The 19,982-nt window shown below is 41.3% G+C and overlaps 1 protein-coding gene across 1 annotated transcript in view; it reads right to left on the bottom strand.

Annotated features, from left to right (window-relative positions):
• tmem201 (transmembrane protein 201) overlaps nucleotides 1-19,982 on the bottom strand; it is a 34,606-nt gene that overhangs the window by 6,281 nt on the left and 8,343 nt on the right. Inside the window, exons 3-8 of the mRNA XM_084184960.1 lie at nucleotides 11,118-11,312; nucleotides 10,800-10,979; nucleotides 10,156-10,520; nucleotides 9,732-9,935; nucleotides 1,854-2,083; nucleotides 1,233-1,295 (exon numbers count right to left, since the gene is read on the bottom strand). Coding sequence (XP_084041086.1) covers nucleotides 1,233-1,295; nucleotides 1,854-2,083; nucleotides 9,732-9,935; nucleotides 10,156-10,520; nucleotides 10,800-10,979; nucleotides 11,118-11,312 — 1,237 coding nt within the window. The remainder of the gene's footprint in view (nucleotides 1-1,232; nucleotides 1,296-1,853; nucleotides 2,084-9,731; nucleotides 9,936-10,155; nucleotides 10,521-10,799; nucleotides 10,980-11,117; nucleotides 11,313-19,982) is intronic.

Genomic DNA, 19,982 nt, shown 5'->3' on the forward strand with positions numbered 1-19,982 from the left:
CACAGACTGACCAAACAGCAAGTTACAAGTGACCAAATCGGATGTGTGTGTTCAGACAGCAGTCATTTGCTGACAAGGCTACGCTAGTTGTCATAGTAACGACGGGTGTGTGTGCAGTGGTGTAGGCTGATCGGTGGTGGTGCTTGCGCTTCCTATCACTCAGAAGTTATGTAGCATGCTAAGGTGCCAACAATGCCTGCCATGGATGTTTCCCAGTTGCTTTGAATGTTCGAAATCATAGGGTAAGAACACTTAAAGCCTCAAAGGATAACATGATCCAACTTTCAAAATGAGTCCTTTTTGGCTAGCCACAACAGTCAACTAGCTAGCTGTTTAGCTTTCTAGCACATTCACTAATTTGTTTGTAAACAATTAACAAGCTAGTTAGCTACCACATGTTCTTGTCAAACTGTCAACAGAGTAGCGCGAAAGCATCAAGATTTGTATAACAGTCTAAAAACCACTTGAGGGCAAATCAATAATTTGACCATTGAGACAAGCCACATGGCCAGGAATCAGATTTGTATCGGACTTCAAATGTGGCTTGAAATATCTGATGACATGTGCTTTTTGGCTGTTCAGACTGCAGGAAAAATAACTGATTCAAATCAGATATGCAAATAAATAGGATTTGAGTCCCTTCAAACTGCCAATGTGAACCAGGCTTTGAAAAAGCACCTGTGAGTACCATTCACGGCAAGTGCCACTGGCTGTTGGTAAGCTTTCTTGACTTAAGACATTCATTTTGGCTAACATGGCTCACCTCTGTTTAAACAGATGCTATTAGCAAAATGTGTTTAGAGTTACCTTTCTAACTAATTGGCTGTTAGAGTTTAAACTTCATCTTCCAATTATGTAGGGTCAAAATAAACCTCTAACAAATCTAAAAAATCTAAAAATATTTATTACTTCTTCTTGCCATTATCATTTACATTTTAGTCATTTAGCAGACGCTCTTATCCAGAGCCACTTACAGTTAGTGAGTGCATACATTTTTCATACTGGCCCCCCGTGGAAAACGAACCCACAACCCTGGCGTTGCAAGCGCCATGTTCTACCAACTGAGCTACAGGGGACTATCATTCACCTGATAAGACAAAAAACTTTTTTGCTAACATGATGGGGGTCCCTGGGTCACCGGTTTGCCTGGGCGGGGGTCCCTGAGCAAGAAAAAAAACAGGGAGAGTTGTAGAAACTCTAAATTGCAACATTTAGCCACTGCTCAACGTTACCTGAAGGTGGGGAGTCTTTGCACTGTGAAGGTGGCCTACTTCCACTGAACAGGTAGCCGGAATCTAAAAGACATGAGCACACTATCAATTAGAATAGGGTTTCCCGAACTTGGTCCTGGGGGCACGATTTGGTTTTTGCCCTAGCACTACACAGCTGATTCAAATAACCAACTCCTCATCAAGCTCTGATTATTTGAATCAGCTTTGTAATGCTAGGGCAAAAACCAGAACGTGCACCAGGACCGACTTTGGGAAACCCTGAATTAGAACATTTCCCGGTCAAATAAACCTCCATGCAACAACATGCATACAACACATATGATCAAAACAAAGTAAGTCATTCTGTGATCTCTGTAGCCATGTTTAAGAATTCTACTAGCTAGTTACCAATGTTGTGAAGCATGTAATAACCGCGCCACATAACCCTGTTACTGCCTTATGTCATTGTACTGTCCTCCTTATGGTGTATGTAATTGATAGCAGCCAAGAAAGTACCATAGAAGTGCGAGCTACACAGTTAAATATGACCACCGGGTGGCGCTGAATCACAGTGCATAGAATGAAAGGCAGAACAGTCATGTACAGAACCCGAAAGACAACCTGAGGCGCCGGCCATCTTACCTGTTCTGGCGAGGGATGGGATGGTGCCGAGGTACAGGGCTCGGTTGAGGCGACCGGGCAGGGAAGAGGGAGAGGCTTTGCGTTCTCGGGGGCTCTGCTGTCGATTGATGAGCTGGGAGAGGTTTGGGGGTGGAGTGGGGATGAAGGTAGAGGAGGAGCCAGGGGAGATGGGAGAGAGCAGGGGAGCCTGGCCACCGTACAGCGAGTCCACAGAGCTACCTGAAAGGTACCTGCAACAGAAGAAGAGCACAATCGATCCACCACTGAACTCGACACCTCTGCATTTAGCTATGTGAATTGAATCAGGTTTTTTTGATAAAAGGGTTTTCCTTCCCCTTTTGTAAATACATTACTCAAAATGGAGAAGAGACTTTGCAGGTAGAGGTGGTTTGGGGGATTTTAATATAGCCAATTATGGTAACAATAGGGGCGAAAATTCAAAATCAAATTCTCTGTATAGCCCTCCAGTATTTCTTAAAAGGCCCAGTGCAGTCAAAATTCAGTTTTTCCTATGTTTTATATCATATTGTACAACAACTGATGAAACTAACACTGAAAGTGTGAAAACATGTGATCAGTGTTATTTCCTGATAGTTGCTGGTTGAAAATACAATCTACATAGGACCTTCATGGTGACATCACCATGCGGTAAATTGGTTAATAGACCAATAAAGAGAGTTCCACACCTCTGCCAATAACAGCTATTTTTCCCCTCTTGACTCAGTCCACTCCCAGACAGTCCTAGCAGAATTCTTGCTTGAGAAATAATTGCAAATAAAAGCAATTTTGGTCATTTTAATGGAAATCTATTACAGTAAGGTACTTAATTGTTACCCAGAAATGACTTAAATGTCGATATAAAAACGGCGGCATTGTGCCTTTAGTTATTTTTAATACTGTAAAATCTATTTTTGGTGCGAGAAATGTGCTTTACAAATACAATTATTAAATAAAATAATTGTATTGTATTATTTTACAGATGTGATATTAATAATTTTATTTGTAAAGGTCCAATTAGTCAAATTGCAGGTTAGCGCAAACAATTTCCGCAGAAACAGCCCATTGAAAATTAGCTACAACGATACCTGCATTGCCCCCCGTACATCATTTATAAAAAGGTGGGAAAAATCGAGAAGGATCACATTGTATTTAACAGTGGATTAACGTTAGTCCTTGCATCCATAGCTTTGTTTATACATTTGAGTGGTGACATTTCTCCAGCCCCATCCCTCAGCTGTTAACCAAAACCGTTGCGGGATGACCGCTATGTTGTTTGCACTTGAGTGAAGGCAACTCGACATCATTAATGAAGGTAGGCCTATTCAATCCTGGTTGAGGTCGATGACAGTAACTCTTTGTCCAACAATTGGTGACTCAGAGTATACCTCAATCCACCCTGCCAATACTTATTCAAGTGTACATAGAAGGCAATGGTCAGACAAGGTCAAACAACCCTTCTATCCAGCAGTGAATGTTATTAGACACGGGAGTGATGAGGCTACATGTAAATGGGTGCCATTGACAGTCTATCCCAGCTGTCTGACAAACATGAACCAGCTGACAGTACCGGTTATACTAGTGACGCTAGTGGCAAACACAGAACAATTCATAAAAGATCTTAGTCAAGAGTACACATACAACTGCCAAGTCCATTTAGTAGCATTCTTACATTCATTACACACAACGTTTATATACATATAAACAATGTTGTATAACATACAGTACACTATCGTTTTCCAAACTCAAACCTCGGGACCCCAAGGGGTGCACGTTTTGGTTTTTGCCCTAACACTACACAGCTGATTAAAGCTTGATGATTAGTTAATTATTTGAATCAGCTGTGTAGTGCTAGGGCAAAAACCAAAATGTGCACCCCTTGGGATCCCGAGGACAGAGTTTGGGAAACCCTGCAGTACACTATACCCCCTTCTAATCTAGGCTACTTGGCGCTGACAGAATGTAGTGCTCTCTCTTCCTAAGCACATTAAAAAAGTAAGCTGGACTATACTGGTCAAGGTGAAAACCACAGAAGTGTATTTTGTAAAGGTCAAAACACACAACGAACAGTGACCGGAACATCAGACGTCATTTTCTGACAATTGCACTTGTTCAATGCCCACCGTTTGTCAGTGACCACTAAGAGCAGGTGATTGTAAACACACAATAGCTACCCGCTGCTTTTAGCCATTCGTCTTTGCGGTGTCTCTGAGGTATAACATTCTTTTAAGATAAGGGTTAAGAGCAGGCCATGCATTTTTCTCACAAAATAATGGGATAAATAGAAAAGGCATAACATTTCAGTCATTTATTTAATTCGATTTACAGTGATCAATCATACATGGTTTACTAATACAAAATAACCCCAATAGGCTATATGAAGGGTAGTGACAACCTACAATATTCAAGATGCAGTTCCCAAAAGAGAAAGTGTTTCACTTGGAATATGCTGCAGTTTATTTTTTAGAATGGACGGAATTGCTTAAATAGTTGCTTTAACAAAAATATAGGAACTTCACATAAATGAGCATTGGATATTACATGAAAGCTTATATTGTATGTTTTGGAATACGCATTAATCGTTCCATACTCATACATTAATGATAAGATAAAGTACCATAATTTATTTGGTGTATCAAAGGGATAGTTCAGCCAAACTGCATATTTATATATTTGTTTCCTTACCTGTGAAGCAGTCTTTGGACAAGGAGAGGTAAGGAAACCTTGTTTCAAGGTAAGGAAACAAATGGATTACGTTTGTTTTTTGTGTGATTTGTCTGAACAATCGCTTTAATCTTAGAAAAATGGGGCACACCTCAATCTCCCTTCAGGGTACTGAATCTTTAAGTGTTTCAGCATTGCAACACATATACAGTATAAAGGTAAGCAAAAATGCACTAGATTCACAAACTAATGAGTTCTTACTATCACATTGTTAGCTACACACTTAAATAATGGGCACAAATAAATTAGTTTAAAAAAGTTGCATAACCTACATTCGCCAATTTGGCATAAACCAAAATAACTATCAAGTAATCCCTTGTTTCTATGGTGAATAGAAATACACAAAGCAATAACCATTTTAAAAAAATACACATAACATACACATACAGTGGGGAGAACAAGTATTTGATACACTGCCGATTTTGCAGGTTTTCCTACTTACAAAGCATGTAGAGGTCTGTAATTTTTATCATAGGTACACTTCAACTGTGAGAGACGGAATCTAAAACAAAAATCCAGAAAATCACATTGTATGATTTTTAAGTAATTAATTTGCATTTGATTGCATGACATAAGTATTTGATCACCTACCAACCAGTAAGAATTCCGGATCTCACAGACCTGTTAGTTTTTCTTTAAGAAGCCCTCCTGTTCTCCACTCATTACATGTATTAACTGCACCTGTTTGAACTCGTTACCTGTATAAAAGACACCTGTCCACACACTCAAACAGACTCCAACCTCTCCACAATGGCCAAGACCAGAGAGCTGTGTAAGGACATCATGGATAAAATTGTAGACATGCACAAGGCTGGGATGGGCTACAGGACAATAGGCAAGCAGCTTGGTGAGAAGGCAACAACTGTTGGCGCAATTATTAGAAAATGGAAGAAGTTCAAGATGACGGTCAATCAACCTCGGTCTGGGGCTCCATGCAAGATCTCACCTCGTGGGGCATCAATGATCATGAGCAAGGTGAGGGATCAGCCCAGAACTACACGGCAGGACCTGGTCAATGACCTGAAGAGAGCTGGGACCAGTCTCAAAGAAAACCATTAGTAACACACTACGCCGTCATGGATTAAAATCCTGCAGTGCACGCAAGGTCCCCCTGCTCAAGCCAGCGCATGTCCAGGCCCGTCTGAAGTTTGCCAATGACCATCTGGATGATCCAGAGGAGGAATGGGAGAAGGTCATGTGGTCTGATGAGACAAAAATATAGCTTTTTGGTCTAAACTCCACTCGCCGTGTTTGGAGAAAGAAGAAGGATGAGTACAACCCAAGAACACCATCCCAACCGTGAAGCATGGAGATGGAAACATCATTCTTTGGGGATGCTTTTCTGCAAAGGGGACAGGACGACTGCACCGTATTGAGGGGAGGATGGATGGGGCCATGTATCGCGAGATCTTGGCCAACAACCTCCTTCCCTCAGTAAGAGCATTGAAGATGGGTCGTGGCTGGGTCTTCCAGCATGACAACGACCCGAAACACACAGCCAGGGCAACTAAGGAGTGGCTCCGTAAGAAGCATCTCAAGGTCCTGGAGTGGCCTAGCCAGTCTCCAGACCTGAACCCAATAGAAAATCTTTGGAGGGAGCTGAAAGTCCGTATTGCCCAGCGACAGCCCCGAAACCTGAAGGATCTGGAGAAGGTCTGTATGGAGGAGTGGGCCAAAATCCCTGCTGCAGTGTGTGCAAACCTGGTCAAGACCTACAGGAAACGTATGATCTCTGTAATTGCAAACAAAGGTTTCTGTACCAAATTTTAAGTTCTGCTTTTCTGATGTATCAAATATTTATGTCATGCAATAAAATGCAAATTAATTACTTAAAAATCATACAATGTGATTTTCTGGATTTTTGTTTTAGATTCCGTCTCTCACAGTTGAAGTGTACCTACGATAAAAATTACAGACCTCTACATGCTTTGTAAGTAGGAAAACCTGCAAAATCGGCAGTGTATCAAATACTTGTTCTCCCCACTAAGTGACACTAATAGATGTATGCTCACAACATAGTTAAAATAATAAGGTTAGGCAATTTTTTTTTGCTAAAAACATTGGTTGAGATACACAATAGTTGTTAGTATCCATTAAAATCAGGTATACTAGCATACTCATATGATGTAAAACATGAAGAGTCACGTACGCTTTCATGGGCAAATGCCAAACTAGTAACAGAGGGAAATGTGCTAGAACCAGTTAAATACATTTGGCATTGTAACGCATATTACATACAAATTGGCTACATACTCAAATAATAGTTTTGCAGACTGAAAACTGTCAAAACAATGTAACAGCATCTGTATCACAGAAATCCAGATTTTCACAAAACTGACTGTGGGTATTGTCTCAAGCTAGGTTTCCATCCAATTAGCGAAAGATTTATGATATTCTAAAATCTGCATAAAACAATATGCACATTTTCCCACAAGATGCGTTTCCATCAAACTGACTTACTACACAAAAATAACTTCTGCGGTTACATTTCCATGTACTGAACAAAAAATACAAGTTAAATGAGTTTCCATCGCATTTTCAACTCTGATGGTTTTGTCAAAAACTGTTGCGGTATATAACACTATGGTCTTGGCATATGCGCGCTTTTGCAACAGCTGGCAGATACAGTGTGGGTAGGCTACATACATGATGAGATTATTATGGATAAGAGCAAAATTATTTTTGTCAAAACAGCAGCCAAGCATCGATGATCATGTCACCAGAATAAGACCCTCGATATTTATTGGAAAGGAGAAACTCATCACTGTGCACTTTCACCACCCTGTGAAGTTCATCAGAGCCTAATAAACTGCATGCTTTCCCGAATCGTAGTGGGAGGACCACACAACATATCGCGTAAGTCCAAGTTTATATTCAATATGATCGTTTTTATATCAATATTTGCACAAAGGCGTTTCCACCGCCATTTCTCGCATAATTAATTTGACCGAACGAACAAATAGTCTGTCGACATTTATAAAATTGTACTGGCATTTCCTGTTTCCATCAGCCCAGTCGTGACTTTTTTCATGCGTCAGGTAATTCATCCAAATGAAATGGTTAGATGGAAACCTGGTTACAGATGCTGGGTACATAAACCAAAAAGTTGAGAATACAACATACATGAGTTGGTGCAGTAATGTTAACCTCGAGTACAATCTACAGACGTTCTTCACATCTATCATTTAAATGCAGTAATATTCACTCAAAAAAAGAAGATACACATGAATAGGTATAGCATGTTGTGTAGCATTCCTGTCTAATTTTAAATCACAAACAAAAGCTACATTAAACACAAAGTATCATCAAACCCAATATTAGTGCATGCTTGAGGGCTGGGGAGCTGTCAGTGGATTTTAATAGCCTACATACTATAAATATGGTGCTGTGGATTAATACAAAATTAGGAAGGGAAAGTGGAGGCACATAGCAGTATAGTTAGGCCTATTATTTCCTCTAAAATATGGATTAGCATATGCTTTACAAGAGGATACTCGATTCTACAATCAGAACCTAACATGCAAAGACAGAAAACAGAAAGACTGCCACAAAAATGTACCACTCTGGGGGACAAAAAAGTACTGTGGTGTACACAAAATATGAAAAAGATTTTAAAAAATCTTCAGGAGAACACCCTGTACCTGGGGAAACTACAAGTGAACTGTATACAGCTTCCACTTAATCATAAGCTTGTTTGTCTTCTTTACACAACCGTAGAGAAATACAGGTCAAAAGCAGTGGCACTTTTGAGTTTCAATACCAAGAGTAGTCAGTCTTATTGGTAAAGATTTGTGTGAACAAAACCTTTCTTCAAAACACCTACCCAACTGTCGTTTCATTCGAAACTTCAAGAATAAATTCAGTATACCAGGAAAGCCAACCAACACCATTATATTAGTGTGGTCTTTATAGTTGCAAAACAAAAAGGCAAATTTGTTTAGGTAAAAAGCAGTGATGTAACAATATTTAGCCTAGCGGTATAACAATTTGACACCTTGTCACAACAAGCTTATCAGAGTGGCTCGGTTTCCATAATTATTGTGAAATAGGTCAAACAAACCATACTGTTTTTACAGTGCAAAACTTGTTGGATGAATGCCTGAATTCAGCACAACTGGACGGGCATTCAACATTTAAAAAAGCACATAGAAGATATCTTGTTGCAGGTGCATGGGAAAAATACATAACTTCAAAGAGAAACCCGCACATGGGACATGGGCATGAAAAAGACTATGGGCTCCATTTTACATGCGTAGTGCAGCCCAGCCAGTGAGCAAAGTATACTGGACGGCAAGCAATCCTGGGTTTGGAATAATCTCAGCACCTAGAACCAAAATATTGTGTGCATGCTGGCCAGCTACTCGATTTGGTTTTGGGAGCAGGTTTTTTTTCTCCATCTAAACTGACTAGTTCTCTGCCAAAGCCTGTCCCCAGACTCTCTCCTTCCAAAACGTTTATTAGTCCACCAAATACAAATCGCACAGCACACAATGGGAGGCATCGGACGATATTGTCAAACTTTTTCGCCGGCTAGCAGTGTTACTATAGAATTTACAGATTAAAATCACATTCCCACTACAAGCACCACCCCAGGATTCGTCACAATAATCAGGTTTTGAAATAAAAAGGACTCACTCTTTGGCCTAACCCTTCCATAAAATGTGATAGGCGTGGTTTGCCCTGTCAAAGTATTAGCCATCAGGGTTATAAAAAGGAATTCCTAACAAGATCGAGGCTTGAGCCATGCTAATGTCAAAGAAAAAGGCAGCACATCGATCTGTTCATATCCGCTACACAGCCAATTGATTTCTGAGTTTCAATACTCCGAAAACACAGCTACAATTTAAGTGTTAGCTATGCATCCATGCTTAATGGGAGTCCCTGTGTTGTTTAGATAGGGTTGTTGATAAAATGACTTTCTAAATAAATAGGATAAATCAGAAAGTTGCATTAGACAACCAATGCCAAGTAAGAAATCTTCAGATTAGGCTAATAACATGTGCATCAATTAGTTGGTTAATATCAGCAAAGGAGAGATGAGAAAAGACGGGAAAGTCATATGCGTTAGAGAAACATATCCTATGTGTTCACATGTGGGTCCTAGTGTATTCGGTGGGTCTTATAAGTATATTTAAGTGTCACTGTTCAGATTCTGACCTTCGACCTCTCGCTCTTCTAGGGCCCATGGATTTGCGTGTTGCCACGGCAGCGGCAAAGCCAACCAGGCAACATAAGGAGGTGGTGCCGAGTTTGACTGTATCCAGCCAGCTTGAGACATCAGCTTTCAGGTATCTCTCCACCAAGTACAGGCACAAGACCAGGAACCACAGGACAGAGGCCACGGCATCAATTCGCCTCAATCTGAAAACCCAGGAACAAAGTATATAACTACTGTCTGGAATTTAAAAAACTAAAAAGGCATTTTTCAGGGCCTCTTGGACCTTCTCTTCATGCCCAAAAGGTCAAAATTCACAAAGATTATTTTCAATTTAAGTAGCCAAAACTCCAGGTTCAGGCACCAGTGCATACCCGGAATTCTTCATTATAGAAACAATGAGTTAAGAGGAGTTCCATGAATTACCTGACCTGTCCTCCTAGACAGACACCAGTGATACAGGTCAGCAGGCCAATGGAGACCACAGCCATCTGGTGGTTCCTTCCATACTGCCAGACAAGCTTTGCATTCTCTACGGCCTCCACTGGAAGCAGCTCCAGCAGGTCTTTCCACACCTGTCCAGCCTCGCTGCTGCCGTTTTTGGGAGTCGATTCATTGCAGGGAGCAGGCTTTGGAGGGATGATCCCTCCGCTTAGTGTTTGGGGTGCACCAGCGGGTGCAGTTTGGTCCCCAGAGCCATACAGTGCTGTTGCAACTAGGAAGGCACAGGTGAAAAACGCCAGGACACGAAGCAATATCACTCCAACTGGTGTGCTGAAGGAGTAGGAGCTCTGTGAAAAAAAAGTTTAGAGCGTAAGGATAGATGTGAATTCCTATAATGCCACGTCTAGACCCCTTGTGAATGTTAATCAAATGTGCACACCTATTTCTGCGGAGTAATCAATTTATGCACTTAAATCATTTCTTACTGATAGCTTCAGCTGAAACGCATCGAAAGACCTGGCAGTGGTAAATGCATTTCTATTTCTTAGATCATTTTCTACTATAAGTCTAGTGCTGATGCTTGCTCAACAGTATTATCAGATGGACTTGTTTCCATTGAAAGTGACCTTTACGAAGGCTTTGTCACAGTCTCTGCTGCGTCTGAGCTGGTGGCTGAAGAGCACGGCCCGGAGCTGGCGGTTCTGGTGCTTGATGTAGTACTCCACGGCCGTCTGACAGGGTCTGCACAACTTGTAGGTCTGCTCCACGTGGTGCTTATACACCTCAATCTCCTCATCATAGTTCTCCTAGGGTAGGGAAACCAAAATATCATTGTTGTTTTTCCTGTGACCACATTGGCTTTATACAAACTCACCCTGGATCACACATACTGCAGTTTTCCACAAATCAAAGAGTAAAATAAAAAATAAATAAAAAATACATACATCTTCCCTTGGGGTGAATGAGGCCAACTGCTTGATCTTGACGGTCTGGTTGTTGTTGCATTTTTTACACAACAGCATCTGACAGTTGACCCACTGCAGCGTTTTTGGTGTCTCAGGCAAGGGCACGCCGGCAGACACGCCATGGTTCAGATGCTCCGAGAATTGAGCAGGAATAGGTTTGTTGTAGTCTCCATTCTAGAAGCAAGACAAGTACAAGGACCAAAGTGAGGCTCAGAGATTCTTGAAAGATTGGACCATTTCTTTCAGTTCTCTTAATATTAACAATATTACAATATATTTTTTAATGCATATTTTTTCATTGACCAAAGTTTCAGCTATCATCGCATGTAAAGGAACAACCTAATTAAAACCTTTTTTCATTAAATGCACCTAACTGTATTTATGTCAACTCCGTCAGACACCATAAAATACATTCTATTTTCATTGTCCAACAAGTGTTTAAAGGCCTTGATTGTTTCATTCCAACATTACTCAAATATTTAATAACAATTTGTACATTTATTTTTGTTTTGTTTTATGCCACTGTATAATGCTCCGGGGGGAGGGCAGATTTCATTAGCATTTTGGCATGTCTTTCTAGATTCAGAACATAAAACAAGATTTATAAAGCAAACATTATCCCTTATGTCTAGCACAGCAAATACTTCAATAAATTAAGCATAAAATAATCTATTTTAAAGTGATGCTAGAACTTGTTTTGTATAATTTCAGCCAGTAGTTTTGAAAGCAGCACTCACAAGCCAATCTCTCAATTGGGTAAGCTGTTTCAGCCTGAACACTATTCTCCTGCTTTGGTATGTTTCAGTCATTGCAAGTCCTGATGAGCAGGAGTGTGTGAAGGGTTTTGTCCCAGCCCAGAGTTAACACCTGACTTAAATAATCACTGCGATAGGCTATGATTTGTAATCAGTTATGAGCTGGGCTGGAACAAAAGCTTGCACACACTCCTGCCTACCAGATTTGGAGCTGTGCACCCTTTTTTTGGTATTTTATATTAGGATCCCCAGTACTGTTGCAAAAGCAGCAGCTACTCTTCCTGTGGTCCACACAAAACATGAAACATGACATAATACAGAACATTAATAGACAACAGCTCAAGGACAGAACTAGATAAATAAATATATATTTTTACAAAAGGCACGTAGCCTACATATCAATACATACAAACTATCTAGGTCAAATAGGGGAGAGGCGTTGTGCCGTGAGGTGTTGCTTTATCTGTTTTTTTTTTAACGAGGTTTGCTGTTTATTTGAGCAATATGAGATGGAACGGAGTTCCATGCAATAATGGCTCTATATAATACTGTACACTTTCTTGAATTTGTTCTGGATTTGGGGACTGTGAAAATACCCCTGGTGGCATGTCTGGTGGGGTAAGTGTGTCAGAGCTGTGTGTAAGTTGACTGTGCAAACAATTTGGGATTTTCAACACAATGTTTCTTATAAAAAGAAGTGATGCAGTCAATCTCTCCTCAACTCTTAGCCAAGAGAGACTGGCATTCATAGTATTTATATCAGCCCTCTGTCATTACTCTGCCTTAAGTCATTACTTTGCACAATGGGTACAATTGATGGTATTGATCTATAACTCATGCTCCACTCTTTATTTGAAGTTGAACTTGTTGACTTATGCCAAGGCGGCAGCTGCTAAGGGAGCAGTGGCAGACCAGACGACTGCAGCCAAGGCAGCACTGGTCCACACCTGCCCTATCTATCGGGTGAGTAGTATTGGTTGGTACTGTATGTGCCTCCCTGCTGAAAAAAAAGCATAGACCAGCCTAAATTTCAAACTGGTCTGTCCAGCATGGTCTAGCTGGTTACTCTGGCCAAGCTGGTGATGCTGGTGACCAAGTTGGTCTAGCTCAGGGATAGGCAACTGACCTGTTGTAGGCCTGTGGATCAATTTCCACAAACATAAAACACCCCGTTGGGCTCTCCACTTACTGTTGAGAGTTAGAATACACAAGGTGCAATCATCAAGATAGCTAGCCCCTTTGAAGAAAATTAGCCTATTCATGGCACAATGCAGGTTTTTTTCTGGGTCAAAATGGGGCTTTGGTGGTGGGCGTGGAGGGGGCGTGGCTGTGGGCATGGGCGACCAAACATTTTAGAGGCCCTCCTGTTTGCCGCAGTGAAAATCAATGGCATGACAAAAATACTCCGTTTTGGCATTTTAGATTCTCCCTGACTACAATCTCACCTCGCGCAGCAACACTGCCTGGCTGGGGAGCTGTGCGCACTGTGATAGAAGTGCTGAAGATTCATTTTTAGAAACACAGGCTTAAAAGGTTGGTCTAATTTACTTGAAAGTCTAATTATGGCAAAAAAAACATTTTGGCAGGTAAAAAATCTGAGTGTCTGACATATACAGTGGGGAAAAAAAGTATTTAGTCAGCCACCAATTGTGCAAGTTCTCCCACTTAAAAAGATGAGAGAGGCCTGTAATTTTCATCATAGGTACACGTCAACTATGACAGACAAATTAAGGGAAAAAAAATCCAGAAAATCACATTGTAGGATTTTTAATGAATTTATTTGCAAATTATGGTGGAAAATAAGTATTTGGTCACCGACAAACAAGCAAGATTTCTGGCTCTCACAGACCTGTAACTTCTTCTTTAAGAGGCTCCTCTGTCCTCCACTCGTTACCTGTATTAATGGCACCTGTTTGAACTTGTTATCAGTATAAAAGACACCTGTCCACAACCTCAAACAGTCACACTCCAAACTCCACTATGGCCAAGACCAAAGAGCTGTCAAAGGACACCAGAAACAAAATTGTAGACCTGCACCAGGCTGGGAAGACTGAATCTGCAATAGGTAAGCAGCTTGGTTTGAAGAAATCAACTGTGGGAGCAATTATTAGGAAATGGAAGACATACAAGACCACTGATAATCTCCCACGATCTGGGGCTCCACGCAAGATCTCACCCCGTGGGGTCAAAATGATCACAAGAACGGTGAGCAAAAATCCCGAACCACACAGGGGGACCTAGTGAATGACCTGCAGAGAGCTGGGACCAAAGTAACAAAGCCTACCATTAGTAACACACTACGCCGCCAGGGACTAAAATCCTGCAGTGCCAGACGTGTCCCCCTGCTTAAGCCAGTACATGTCCAGGCCCGTCTGAAGTTTGCTCGAGTGCATTTGGATGATCCAGAAGAGGATTGGGAGAATGTCATATGAAACCAAAATAGAACTTTTTGGTAAAAACTCAACTCGTCGTGTTTGGAGGACAAAGAATGCTGAGTTGCATCCAAAGAACACCATACCTACTGTGAAGCATTGGGGTGGAAACATCATGCTTTGGGGCTGTTTTTCTGCAAATGGACCAGGACGACTGATCCGTGTAAAGGAAAGAATGAATGGGACCATGTATCGTGAGATTTTGAGTGAAAACCTCCTTCCATCAGCAAGGGCATTGAAGATGAAACGTGGCTGGGTCTTTCAGCATGACAATGATCCCAAACACACCGCCCGGGCAACGAAGGAGTGGCTTCGTAAGAAGCATTTCAAGGTCCTGGAGTGGCCTAGCCAGTCTCCAGATCTCAACCCCATAGAAAATCTTTGGAGGGAGTTGAAAGTCTGTGTTGCCCAGCGACAGCCCCAAAACATCACTGCTCTAGAGGAGATCTGCATGGAGGAATGGGCCAAAATACCAGCAACAGTGTGTGAAAACCTTGTGAAGACTTACAGAAAACGTTTGACCTGTGTCATTGCCAACAAAGGGTATATAACAAAGTATTGAGAAACTTTTGTTATTGACCAAATACTTATTTTCCACCATAATTTGCAAATAAATTCATAAAAAATCCTACAATGTGATTTTCTGAATTATTTTTTCTCATTTTGTCTGTCATAGTTGACGTGTACCTATGATGAAAATTACAGGCCTCTCTCATCTTTTTAAGTGGGGGAACTTGCACAATTGGTGGCTGACTAAATACTTATTTTCCCCACTGTATATTTTTAATCTATCTATATTTATATACACAGTTGTGGAAAAAATTAAGAGACCACTTCAAATGTTTCTTAAATCAGCATCTCTACATGTATGACAGCCATTCCATTCCAGTGTCTGTTGAATTCCAACACAGGCACACCTCATTCTACTGAATTAGGTGATCACATGAACCAAATCCTATTTAACGAGGAAAAGTATAAAAACCACTGCTGTGGTCATCACTATCCCCTTGCAATAGGACCAGCTGGATGGCAAAAACAGTGCTAATAGTACCTCAAAAGTAATATTAATCAAAAAATAACTATTGACCATGCAAAAAGTGTTGAAAAGGAAAGTTTTGAGTGAGGGAAAGAAGTGTTCAATTCTGGCTTTACTGGCAGAGGGATACAGTGAGCGTCAGGTTGCTTCCATCCTTAACATTTCAAAGACGGCTTTTCATAAGAACAAGGTCAAGCAGCAGACATTGGGGACAACAAAGCTACAGACCGGCAGAGGGCGAAAACGACACCCTACTGACTGGGATGACCGCCAACTCATTCAAATGTCACTCAACAACCGTAGGATGACATCAAGTGACCTACTACGGCCTCCTCCACGTCTCCTGATGTACTGGCCTGTCTCCTGGTAGCGCCTCCATGCTCTGGACACTACGCTGACAGACACAGCAAACCTTCTTGCCACAGCTCGCATTGATGTGCCATCCTGGACGAGCTGCACTACCTGAGCCACTTGTGTGGGTTGTAGACTCCGTCTCATGCTACCACTAGAGTGAAAGCACTGCCAGCATTCAAAGGTGACCAAAACATCAGCCAGGAAGCATAGGAACTGAGAAGTGGTCTGTGGTCACCACCTGCAGAACCACTTCTTTATTGGGGGTGTCTTGCTAATTGCCTATAATTTCCACCTGTTGTCTATTCCATTTGCACAACAGCATGTGAAATGTATTGTCAATCAGTGTTGCTTCCTAAGTGGACAGTTTGATTTCACAGAAGTGTGATTGACTTGGAGTTACATTGTGTTGTTTAAGTGTTTTCTTAATTTTTTTGAGCAGTGTATTTAGTTTTTGGATCAAGGCAGCTAGTAGCTAGCTGACAGCAAAGGTGTTGGCTAGAGATGAAGTCCAAGAGCTTGCAGGGATTTGTAGTCTTGCATGACGTCTACTTTGTTGCTAATTAGCATTTTCAAATCAGATTAAACAGAGCCGAATATATTGATAAATGTCACCTTGTCTGTGAGAGATTTACACGGTTATCAAACTTCACGCCAGGGAAAGCCTAAATGAAACACACACCTTTTTGTGAAGAAGTGGTTAAAAAATCCCCACTGGGCAAAATGAATGGTGAAAATAAGATTGGAACCATTTCCGTGTTTGACTGCTAGGTTTTATGACAACACTGGTACTCTATAGCTGACCCTGCTCATTCCTGAGTTTGAAATATTGATCCTTTGCTCAGGACAAGGTAATTTCGTGGCAGATAGACATGGAAATGAATAACATGGAAAATAACAAAAACAAATCTTATCCCTTATAAAATAACCCCTGAAGCAATTTTTTTAACCAAATAATGAAACAAAAATGCACTTTTTTCAACTATAAAAATGAAATGTCCCTGCCGGACAAGGATAAATAAAAAAGTGCAAGTACTATTCAGGGCTTGACATTAACGCTTGTCCTCAAGTCCTGGACAAAATTGTCTGATAAGAAAAATTTATTTAAGTTGTCTGAATGGAAGAATAATAATCACACAAATCAAAATATCAAACAATTACTCCGAACAGAATTGGATAAGATGCCAATGTTGGAATAATATTCAAATCTATTTTTCATATACATAAATAAAAAAAGCCTACATGTCAAAGTGTAGGTGATTGGCTACAGCCTCATGTCCAAACCGATGCTGACATGAAATGCCAGAAAATGTTGCCAAACTTTAATGAGACGTAATTAGGCCCCCCCCCCCCACACACACACAGGCTAAAACACCAGTCATGTTTGACAAATACAATGAAGGATACTTAACATTAACGTCTAAAGGCATGATTCTATCGACATACTCGGGGCACGGTTCATTCAGATCAAAATGATCACAAGACCGGAGAGTGAAGGACCCTGTAGCTCAGTTGGTAGAGCACGGCGCTTGCAACGCCAGGGTTGTGGGTTTGTTTCCCATGGGGGGCCAGTATGAAAGAAAAATATATAAAAAATGTATGCACTCACTAACTGTAAGTCGCTCTGGATAAGAGTGTCTGCTAAATGACCAAAAAAAAGGACAACGACTGTGGCGCACCGCACATCACCCACCTTGATTCTGAGCGGAGGCGGTCAGCAGTTTAAAACCATTTAACCTGGACGTTTCATGTAATTTTATGTTGCACGTCTTATCTTGTTTCAAAGTAGCCTAGCTGAAAGTTGAATGTCTCTCATGGCTTCGCTCACCCCTGGATGTACCACCTGCCAGTACCTGAGCCAGAGAGTCGCTGAGCTGGAGGGGAGAGTATCTGTCTTGCGCCAGATCAAGGAGGACGAGGAACTCCTGGACTCCATGGTTGCACAAACCACCTCCAAAATCGACGACGTCACCTGCCCCTGGCTCGGCACCTCCACTTCCCTTAAATGAGCCATGGCCCAGGCTAGGAGCTAAACCGAAGGGCCCGGTCTGTTCCACCCCTTCTGCTCCGCCTTAGGATGCCTAGATTGCTGTCCGGGGAGTAAAGCACTCCAGGAAACGGAATCCATCAAATGTTTCGGAAGTGCTACATTTGGGGAGGAGATTCAAGGTCCTGGAAGACCTGGAAGTGCATTCCAATCATACTGTACAGGGTCCCTCCGCTACATCTCTACTGCTGCCGTCTCACTCTCAGGTGGAAGTGCCCAAGCACACTCATCTGCGCTCCTTGCCTACCGCTAGGTCGTCAGTCTCAGCTGCTAGCCCCCCTCAACCTGCTAGGAGGCAGATCACCCGGGAGAGGCCCCGTCATTTACCCAATAAACCCATCTGTAGTCCTTCCGTTCTCGTGGTGGGTTCATCCATGGTCCGAAACGTTTCAATCCGGAAAGCTGAGACTTTCTGCTACCCTGGCGCTAGGATCCCTGACCTAAATTCCATGCTACCGCTACTTATTAGCAAGCACTCCGCCGCTTCAACTGTCATTGTCCATGTTGGGTCAAATTACATTAAACTCCAGCAGTCAGAGAAATTGAGAGACGATTTTAAAACATTGATAAATACGCTGCTGGAATCTGGGAAGCAGTGTGTTGTTTCCGGTCCTTTTCCATCCCCACGCTACACGGATATGGTTTTTAGTCGTATACGCCAATTACACACCTGGCTTAAGGGATACTGCTGCACGATGGGAATTCCTTTTGTGGATAACTTTTCAGCTTTTACAGACCTATCATTGCTGGTTCAGTGACACACATTTTTTATCTAACATTAAGCACAGGAAATATCCCTAAGGTGTGGAAAGCAGCTTTTGTTCTTCCATTACATAAGGGAGGTGACGGTAGTGATTTGGATAACTATCGACCCATCTCTAGGCTCCCTTGTCTGGCAAAGATCCTAGAATCTATAGCAAACAAACAGTTACAATCTTAACAGTATTTTTAGCCCCAATCAATCTGGTTTTAGATCTAAACACAGTACCACATCGGCCACTATACTTGTTGTAAATGATATTGCAAATGCCTTAGATGATAGAAAGCACTGTGCTGCGTTGTTTGTAGATTTGTCAAAAGCTTTTGACACTGTAGACCATGCTATCCTTTTGAATAAGCTGTCATCTATAGGACTGGGCACTGATGCCTGTCGATGGTTTTATGACTATTTTAAAGATAGAACTCAGGCCGTCATGGTCAAGACTGACCCCTTACAGTTACTTAAAGGGGTCCCTCAGGGTTCAATAATTGGCCCACTATTGTTCTCACTTTATATAAACAACATTGGTGATGATGTCAGATATTGTAAATTCCATTTATATGCAGATGACACAGTGATGTACTCTATTGCTCCAACAGCGGACCAAGCTTTAATGCAGTTGGAGTCTGATTTTAGGATACTACAGGGGTCTCTTTAACAGCTTAAACGCTAAGAAAACAAAGTTTTTTTCTAGGTCTAAACTCTCAATTAGAAACACTTTTGTAATCACTAGCTTGGATGGTACTCAAATCATACAGGTCTCTGCATATAAATACTTAGGGGTATGGTTAGATGATAGGCTTTCTTTTAAAAAACATGTTACTGAATTGGGAAAAAAGCTCAAATTCAAGATAGGGTTCCTTTACAGAAACAGGGCTTGTCTGTCCTCCGTAAATAGAAAACAAATTGTGCAGGCTACTTATGTCCGTTTTAGATTATGGTGATATTATCTATATGCATGCATCGGCAAACACATTAAAACCACTGGATGCTATTTACCATTGTGCACTCAGGTTTATCACGGGTGATAGTTACAAAACTCATCACTGTATCCTATATCAACATGTGGGTTGGGCCTCTCTATCTGTGAGGCGAGAGCAACATGCTCTCTTGTTTATTTATAAAGCACTTCTTTTAAAACTACCTCCATATATATCATCATTCATTTCCACTAGATATACTAATTTTAAAACCAGATCACAGATGTGGATTACATTAGAGACTTATGTGGTCTCCACAGAGTTGGGTAGGACTGCCTTCAGTTCCTTTGCACCTTATTTATGGAACAAACTGCAGATCCAACTTAAGTTAGACACTCTGGTGTCCCTTGCCCATTTTAAAAATGTTATGGAGGATCAATATGATGTTGTCTGTGATTGTTTCTGTTGAATTGTTTTTTTTGTTTTATATGTTTGAAATGTTCTTGTCTGTATGTCTAAAACTGTACATGTCAACATGTTTAC

The sequence above is a fragment of the Coregonus lavaretus genome (assembly GCF_964263955.1).
Source record: "Coregonus lavaretus genome assembly, chromosome: 20".
Taxonomy (NCBI): domain Eukaryota; kingdom Metazoa; phylum Chordata; class Actinopteri; order Salmoniformes; family Salmonidae; genus Coregonus; species Coregonus lavaretus.